This window comes from Notolepis coatsorum (genome assembly GCF_963971535.1).
Source record: "Notolepis coatsorum genome assembly, chromosome: 10".
Classification (NCBI taxonomy): Eukaryota; Metazoa; Chordata; class Actinopteri; order Aulopiformes; family Paralepididae; genus Notolepis; species Notolepis coatsorum.
The window spans coordinates 135,256,754-135,266,388 of record NC_140174.1 but is presented as its reverse complement, the minus strand read 5'-3'; the positions used below and the strand labels follow the sequence as shown (position 1 = coordinate 135,266,388).

At 50.0% G+C, this 9,635-nt stretch overlaps 1 protein-coding gene across 3 annotated transcripts in view; it reads right to left on the bottom strand.

The window, feature by feature from the left end:
• Positions 1 to 2,117, bottom strand: part of carnmt1 (carnosine N-methyltransferase 1) — an 11,392-nt gene extending 9,275 nt beyond the window's left edge. For 2 of the 3 annotated variants that reach the window (XM_084323400.1, XM_084323401.1), the window contains exons 1-3: positions 1,942 to 2,117; positions 944 to 1,139; positions 1 to 167 (exon numbers count right to left, since the gene is read on the bottom strand). In XM_084323400.1, coding sequence (XP_084179526.1) covers positions 1 to 167; positions 944 to 1,139; positions 1,942 to 2,093 — 515 coding nt within the window. In that variant the 5' untranslated portion in view covers positions 2,094 to 2,117. Of the gene's footprint in view, positions 168 to 943; positions 1,140 to 1,243; positions 1,291 to 1,941 lie in introns of all 3 variants that reach the window. The other variant, XM_084323402.1, reaches the window with a different exon arrangement.
• Positions 2,118 to 9,635: the final 7,518 nt, after the last annotated feature.

Sequence of the window (9,635 nt, the reverse complement as noted above, 5' to 3'; positions counted from 1 at the left end):
TACAGGTCACTGGGGAACAGCCTCTGTATCTCTTGGATCAGGGGCTGGTAACAGGAGTCCCTCTCAGCCTGACCAGCTTCACTCCAGTCCCTGACAAACTGCTTGATGGTGGACTTCAGTTTGTCCATGTCGAATGTTGAGGCCGGCCGCACCTTCCTCGGATCTTGCTGGAGGATGAGATGTAATGCAACCTAAAATTCCTCTTCACATCACAAACTACGCTTACCAACCATCTGTGTGTGTGTGTGTCTGTGTGTGTGTATGTATGTCTGTGTGTGTGCATGTGTGTGTGTGCATGCGTGCCTGCAAACATACATGTCTACTTGTCGCTCTCTTAGTTACCACCCACCTCTTTCCACTCATTTGCTTGGTGTTTGTGTGAATACAGTATGTTACTGTAAATGTGGGAGAACGGGTTTTGATTTCATCGGTTTCCTGGGATATATAAATAATAATAAATAAATGTGCATTTATATGGCGCGTTTATCCAAAGCGCTTTACAATTTTTTTCCCTCACATTCACCCATCGATGGCGGAGGCAACCATGCAAGGTGCCAAACCTGCTCATCGGGAGCAGTTAGGGGTTAAGTGTCTTGCTCAAGGACACTTCGACACACAGCTCAGGAGGAGTGGGAATCGAACCGGGAACCTTCCGATTACCAGACGAGCACTCTACCTCCTGAGCCACATTTCCCATCAGGTCGGAGAGACCTTTGAAGCCAATAATCAGCCATCTGGGGTGATCTATCAAAAGGATCCTGGGCGGCTGTGGCGTGTTTTCCGCTCACATTTACCGACCCGACAGGGAATGTACACGTGTCCTGGTTAACCTGCAAAATCGCCATATCCCTGCATTTACCGTTGACACTCTCATGAGTAGGAATTGTCATTTGTATTAATTAGTTACACAAGGTGTGAGAGAGTGCATGACACATGACCTCACCTGCTCACCGTATTCCATGTTCTCGAACATGTCTATACAGTTCAGGACGATGGCCTGGAGCACTTCCTGGTTGTGGTCGACACACTGGCCGATGCGGGCCAAGTTGGGCAGAACCCCCGGCATCAACATTTGGTGATGTTCCGGTAGACTCCGAAAGTGACGCTCTGCTCGCTCCACACGCTCCTGGACATGCATCCTAACACACATGCACGCATTGCACACACACACACGGGTTAAAGCATTGGATTAGCAAGGTAATTTGTACAAGGTTTTGAATTGTGAGAGAGAGAAAGTAATTACCATGTTCAGAAGATGTGTTCTTAGTACGACGAGACTAAGACAAAGACCTAAACAAAAGGGGGGTTTTACTTGAGCCATTTGTTTTTACCATGGTTTCCCAGTACCATTAGCTAGTGATGCTTTCCTATGGATCCACCTGTGTATGTATTCTGATCTGTCATTGTGAGTATCTCACTCCAGACTGAATGAAAACTTTATTTAACAGATTGCAGAAAGGGTACAATACAGTACGGCTCAATACACACAATTGTTATGGTGTGCAGACCAGAGAAAGACGTTTGTCTTGTTTGCATCAGGGTCCACCATTTTCAATTCATAGTGGTAACGTTTAGTGTGTTGTCTCACTTGCTGTGTTCAGTGATCATTTCCCGCTGCGGGAAAAACAAATGCAATATTTACTGGACAACAGAAACCACAGTGAATGTGGCGTTTAACGTTAACTAACACTGGCTAAGGCTAGCTATCAAGCTAACGGTTGACAGGGAAGCTTTCCGCTTTAACTGCAAGCAGCGATGCCCACCGTTGATTGAGAATAAACGTGCTAGCTATCAGTTATAACAGTTTTTTTAATGAGTTATAAGAAGCCATTATATCGGTTGTAGCTAGCTAGTGCCAGAGTTTAGTTTAGGCTAGTAGGCTCGCTGACTAGCAAGTTCTTTGTGTGCTGCAGTGCACGGCATCGGTTTAAATGCCCATACCTGTAATATCTAAACGCATCGATCACTTTCCAGAAATGTTGCCTTTCGAGCTGTGCCTCCTCCTCCGGGGTATATTGTATCCTCTCTTTAAAATAAGGGTCATATTGTTCTCCCTCAGTAACTAACGTTACCTGGCCTTTTTCTTCGGCCATGTCTGAGAGACACCACACAGACAGCCAGGCGAACCCAGTCGAAACACTACGAGGCGAACTCAGGGAGTAGGGTATATCTGCAGAGCGACAGAGGCCAACGTCTGGGCGGGGGCGGGGCTTCTGATTGATTGATTGATTGATTGAAAAGTTTATTAACAGATTGCAGAATGGGTACAGTACAGTACAGCTCAATACATACAATTGTTAAGAGGATGCAGACCAGAGAAAGACTTTCGTCTTGTTTCCATCAGGGTCCTCCATTTTCAATTCATCATATGACATACATGACATACAGATAGACAGTATTGCTACATCTATACATTTATGACATACCAGATTTTCAAATACAGTACTGTTTGTGATACTAAAAAAATCCAGAAAAAGAGTGTATTGTAGTGTAGTGATTGTTAATTGTACATAATTCACCCACGGAACTATTGTTAGGAACAAGAGTTCCGCCCGAACATTATATGAGGTGGCACTTCCTGCCACCACACACGAGTGGACTGCACGCAACGTAGCAGTAGCATGTTGTAGGTGTGTACCAAATAAATGCTGTTCGCTCTAACTCGAGCTACCGTCTCCGACTCCCATCTCTCGGCACTACACTGGTGACCCCGACATTGGTCTCGCTGAAGTATCAGGGACCGAACCGAACATGGCAAACGATGCCGTTATTATTCGATTGCCGGAGTTTTGGGAGCATTCTGCGGCGGCGTGGTTCGCGCAAACAGAGGCGCAGTTCGCCCTACGAGGGGTTGACGACGACGCCGCGCGATATTACCACGTCGTCTCGAGCCTCGGGAGCACTACAGCGGCGAGGACGGTAGGCTTCATAACAGCTCCGCCTGCACGTAATAAATATGAGGCGTTTAAGACGCACCTACTCAGATTATTCGAGTTGTCACAGTCAGAGCGGGCCCGACGCTTGCTGGCTATACGAGGCTTGGGAGACAGCAAGCCGTCGGCGCATATGGAGATGATGCTGAACCTACTGGGCGCCGAGCAGCCAAACTTTTTATTTAAAGAGCTGTTCCTCAGACACATGCCGCCACGGGTACAGACGGCACTGGCCAATACAAGTATTGTGGATCCCCGTGCTCTGGCAGAGGAGGCGGATCGGTTCTACCTGGCCACTCGACACTTTACCCCAGGGCTAATAGCCTCGACTCGCGGTTACACGCCGCAGGGGGGAGGGGCGAGGAAGAACAGGAGCAGCGCTGCCGCAGGCCTGTGTTATTACCACGCACGTTTCGGCGCGAGGGCGACAAGATGCCGTTCCCCTTGCACTTTCGTCATGACGCATAAACGCAGACACCTGCGCCCGGTAGCAGCGGTGAGCGCAGGTGTGTCGAACCGGCTGCTTTTCATTAGAGACACTCTCCGGTTGCAAATTCCTCTGCGACACCGGAGCTCAGAGGAGCGTCCTGCCAGCTACAAAAGAGGACACCGCCGGCGATGATAGAGGTCCACGCCTGACGACCGCCAACGATACCCCTATCCGCACCTACGGTACAAGGACCGTGGAACTGTGTTTTGGGGGCCGGCGGTTCACGTGGGACTGCATCACGGCCGACATTTCGTTCCCACTACTGGGGGCAGATTTCCTGGGTGCACACGGTCTCCTCGTGGACATTAGACATGGCCGCCTAATAAACGCACAGACACGGGCTTCGTTGGCATGTGTCCGCGATGAGGCGACATACGGCGGCCTTCTTACAGCTTTCACCGACCACGAACCCCTCACGTTTTCCGAGTCAAAGGTAGCGGGGCCATGGTCGGCACGACAAGAGCTCACGTTCGATTCCGAGTGCGCCGCGAGACACGTCGCCGAGAAGCCCAACGTCGTCGTCGGAGCTGTACAGCCGGACCTCGACTACGTCAACAGGGGCTCGGAACAGGCCTCCGACCACGACATCCAGGCCCTCAGGACTGCAGATTCCAGTCTACGCCTGAAGGACGTCGCGATTGGTCACTCGGGTCCGACGCTGCTGAATGACCTATCCACCGGACACCCTAGCCCACAGGCCCCTGAGGACTGGCGAAGGCTCGCCTTTGAGGTGGGGTACAACCACCACAGGATTGAGCCCGCCCACGTAGACATTTCCCAGCCCTTAGAGCTGGCCCTCTCCCCCCGCCGAGGCCGTCCGCTGCTACCCCGGGACCCGCCGACGACGGAGCCGCTGTTGGCCTCGTCGACGTCTGTGCCCCCGGGTGTCGGGGAGGACACGGGCGCTTGCGCCGCCCCTACCTCCCCGCCCCTGGCTTTCCGCACTCACCGTGGCCGGTTCATGCCCCCGGGCGCCGCGGAGGGCGCAAGCGCTTGCACCGCGCCCCCGGTTGTCCGCTCACGCCGCGGCCGGGTGGTTGTCTCTCCCCGCCGGGGAGATTTTGACCATGGGTGAATTCTGGGGGGGCTTGTGTAGTGATTGTTAATTGTACATAATTCACCCACGGAACTATTGTTAGGAACAAGAGTTCCGCCCGAACATTATATGAGGTGGCACTTCCTGCCACCACACACGAGTGGACTGCACGCAACGTAGCAGTAGCATGTTGTAGGTGTGTCAGGGTTTCCGTTAGAAAAAATTGTTGTCGGTCTCCGTGACCTGCAAGATTTCAATCTACCGGACAAATGAGATTAATTCCGGTCATAGTTTAGAATAAAGAATGTCATCCTCAAGGCATGTAGATTTATAATATTATTACTTAAAACTAGGCTACTTTTGCGTATACAGTCATTAATTAATATATTCCAAATAAAATAAGTCCCTCGATACTCCGTGCTGCTGCTGACTTGAACTAAAATAGACCGCGTATGTGGGCAGTCGGTCCGACACTAAACAGTAGTCTGTTATAATCACATTTTTATGAGCTAACGAATTCCGTTATATTGGACATTTGTATTAATTATATCAAGCGAAGAACTGAGAAAGCAGAGAGGCGGCAACATTATCGTGGTTTGCGTGACGACTCTCTCCACCTCGCAACAACTTATTTGCAAAGAGTATGGCGCTGCAGAGAAGCTCATTCAGCTGTTATTGGCTCTTTTCTGGGAACCGCACAACAGCGCCCCCCACCCAACATTGGCTGAAAATGGCCGAATTGGAGTACTGATGGAATACTGCATTGTGCCGTTGCCTCTCTGGCTCTGCAGCTTCACATGCACTCGCACACCCAGCACTAAGCTCTCGCTGACAACGTCGTTGTCATTATTAGAAGCAACGAGGAAACAAATGTAATGATCGTTTCGTTCATCGCATAGGCTATTTAATTTTAGCCTATTTTAATACAATTCAAATAATCAAATTGTGCTTAGACTCAGGGAATTATTTCCACCGGACATTAAGACCGGAGATATTAAATAAGTCGGACTTCAACAGATTTTGCCGGTCAAAAACCGGTAATTACCGGCTAACGGAAACGCTGAGGTGTGTACCAAATAAATGCTGTTCGCTCTAACTCGAGCTACCGTCTCCGACTCCCATCTCCCGGCACTACAGTATATACATTTGACATAGAAACTGTGCATTGGGGGAGGTTGGGTAGGTGGGGTGGGGCTGTACATTGGAGGGGGGGGGGGGGACACTGTACATTGGAATACTGACATTTGACATAGAAACTGTACATTGGAGGAGGTGGCGTGGACGGGTTTGAGGCGGGGCTTCGTGGCGTGGACAAGTATGTACTTCGTGGCGTGGACGGGTTTGAGGCGGGGCTTCGTGGCGTGGACAAGTATGTACTTCGTGGCGTGGACGGGTTTGAGGCGGGGCTTTGTGGCGTGGACAAGTATGTACTTCGTGGCGTGGACGGGTTTGAGGCGGGGCTTCGTGGCGTGGACAAGTATGTACTTCGTGGCGTGGACGGGTTTGAGGCGGGGCTTCGTGGCGTGGACAAGTATGTACTTCGTGGCGTGGACGGGTTTGAGGCGGGGCTTCGTGGCGTGGACAAGTATGTACTTCGTGGCGTGGACAGGTTTGAGGCGGGGCTTCGTGGCGTGGACGGGTTTGAGGCAGGGCTTCGTGGCGTGGACAAGTATGTACTTCTGGAAGACACTGTCTATGGATATGATTGGTCGTGGTTTTGTAACCAAAGAAGACAATCACACATGTTGATTTTTATCCTTAAGTCATTGCTAGGTAAGCTGCCCTTATATATCTCCAGACTTCTGTCCTTTTATACTTGCTTTTTTAATACCAGACGAGCAGCAAATGGGATGCTTTTAAATGTTCCTTTGATGCAGTCAGAGCTCGGTAAAGCTGCATTCTCCTGTAATATTCATGCTGTGAATATATCATTTACGACAGGCGCGCCAGGCGCACCTTGCTTATGTATACCTGACCAGGGGTCCTGACAGTCAGTTGGCTGCCAGCCGTGAATGGAGTTACACTCATGCTGAACGATACTTACCTTTGAATAAATATATAAACGCTATCTCCTCGTCCTGAAGATTATTCTGTATAAATCGAATACGACATGGTGTCAGAAGCAGGATGAACATGGATATCAACGGAGTCCCGTCGCCACGGATGAATTGGGATTCTCTGGACTTACCGGGAGAATGGAAGAAGTTCAGGCAGCATGCAGAGTTGATGTTTTCGGGCCCACTCAAGAAGAAAGGAGAAGACGAGAAATGTAGCTACCTGCTATTGTGGAGCGGAGAAAGAGGGAGAGACATTCACAACACATGGACTCTCAGTGAAGATGAAGCAAAGGTATTGAAGAGCTACTATGACAATTTCGAAGCATACGTACTTCCAAGGAGGAACACAATTTTCGCCAGGTACAAATTCCATGAGAAAACCCAGCAACCGAGCGAGTCATTCGAACAATTTGTCACTGCATTGAAACTACTGGTGAAAGACTGTGCATATGTGAACAATGATGAGATGGTTAGAGACCGCATAGTGTTTGGCATACACTCAGCAAAAGTAAGAGAGAAACTATTAAACGTTGGATCAGACTTGTCGTTAGACAAAGCGGTAGATATAGCTAGAGCCCATGAGCTAGCACAATCACAGATAAAGAGCTTTACTGGCGCCACGAGCAGCGCGCAGGAGCAGCTCGTGCACGAGGTGCACAGACAGGAACAGAAGTATAGCGCTCAGAGATATCGCCCCAGAGCAGAGTGGACAGAGAGAGCGAACAGAGCGAGCGACACAGACACACGTAAGAACTGTGGATACTGTGGGGGTAGAGCTCACAAGGAAGGGGATAACTGTGTAGCTAGGGGAAAACAGTGCACGAAGTGTGGAAAATGGAACCACTTTGCCAAAGTCTGCAGGGCCGGTAGTTTTCAGAAAAAGTCAGTACACGAGATTAGCATGCGCTCTGAGTCAGGAGAAGAGTCAGACGAACTGTATGTAGACACCGTGACAGACAGACGGTTTGATGCAACAGAACAAGCGTTCGCAGACATACAAGTAGGAAAACAGGGCACAGAGCTTACATTTAAGTTAGACACAGGTGCACAAGTAAATGTAATTCCTTTGAGAGAGTATCACAGTTTACAAGATAAATGCAAAATACAGCCTACTTCACGCAGACTGACAGGATATGGTGGAGAGAAGCTAGTGGTAAAGGGCACATGCACGTTAAAGTGTAAATACAAAGAGCGTGGCATGTTGTTAGACTTTTACATAGTAGACACTCAAGCACCCCCAGTTCTAGGTTTACAGGCATGCCTGAATATGGACCTCATTAAACTAGTATTGTCAGTAAATGCACACACAGATAAACAGACCATCATGGAAGAATACCATGACGTGTTTAAAGGGATAGGACTATTCCCAGGAGAGTGTCACATCCATATAGACCCAGACGCCACGCCAGTAGTCTGCCCACTGAGAAGGACACCGATCGCCCTGCGTGGCCGACTAAAGAAGGAGCTACAGAGTATGGAAGACACACAGATCATCGCTAGAATCATCGAACCAACGGAGTGGGTCAGTGCACTGGTCATTGTTGAGAAACCACGCACAGGCAAGCTCAGACTATGTTTGGATCCTAAGGAGCTAAACAAGGCTATCAAGCGCCCGCACTACCCTCTGCCGACACTAGAGGACATCACACCCAGACTAACAGGCGCACGCTATTTCAGCGTACTGGATGCAAGGTCGGGATACTGGTCCATCAAGCTCTCCACAGAATCATCTAAGCTGACGACGTTCAACACACCGTTTGGACGGTACAGATTCCTACGATTACCATTTGGGCTCGCTTCTGCCCAAGACGAGTTCCAACGAAAAATCGACGAGACATACGAGGGACTGAACGGAGTAGCAGCTATAGTAGACGACATCCTTGTATATGGCGCGACCAGAGAGGAACACGATAAGAACCTACATGCAATGATGGTGAGATCACGGGAGAGAGGCGTTCGGCTCAACGCAGACAAGTGCACCATCGGAGCCACCGAAGTGAGCTACTTCGGGCACATCCTTTCAGCTGACGGCATGAAGCCTGACCCAGGCAAGATAGCTGCCATCAAGGAGATGGAGGCGCCAAAGAGCCGTGCAGAACTGGAGACCGTGCTAGGTATGGTCAACTATCTGGCGAAGTTCGCCCCGAGCCTCTCCGAGATCAACGCACCCATGAGACAGCTGCTTAAACAATCGAATGAGTTCCTGTGGGACGCGCAGCACGACGCTGCATTCCAAAAGATGAAAGACATACTTACCAGTGAACCTGGGCCAGTCCTCATCTACTTTGACCCAGATAAGGAGCTCAGCTTACAAGTGGACGCATCAAAGTATGGTCTGGGTGCTGTGCTGATGCAGGAAGGAAGGCCCATTAGCTACGCATCCAGATCACTCACGGACAGCGAGGTCAACTACGCACAAATCGAAAAGGAGATGTACGCAGTCCTTTATGGATTCAAACGTTTCCACCAATATGCCTACGGTCGCCATGTTATGGTGCAATCTGACCACAAGCCCCTGGAGTCGATCATGAAGAAGCCGATCGCCGCAGCCCCACCGCGGTTACAGAGGATGATACTGCAACTACACAAGTACAACTTCACGATCGTGCACCGCCCTGGGAAAGACATCCCAGTAGCCGACACGCTGTCCAGGAAATCACTCACCTCTCACGACGACGGTCTCAGTGAAGGGATGGACCTTCAGGTACACATGGTGTACAACAGCTTACCTGTACACGACGACAGGCTACAGGAGATCAGAGAAACGACAGACAATGACACACAGCTAAAGCTGCTCAGCCAGGCTATCCTGGAGGGATGGCCTGAGGAAAGAAAACAATGCCCCCAGAACATCACCGAATACTGGAATCACAGAGATGAACTATCCAAGACTATCCATCAAACACCAAGGAGCCCATGATGCCTCATCGTATCCCAGACCGCCCCTGGCAGGTTGTAGGGACAGATCTCTTTAACTGGAACAACCAGGACTATGTTGTGACCGTCGACTACTACAGCAGATTCTTCGAACTAGACAGACTTCACAGCACCACATCGGCAGCTGTTATCCACAAGCTAAAGGCAGCCTGTGCCAGGCATGGCGTCCCAGAGACCATAGT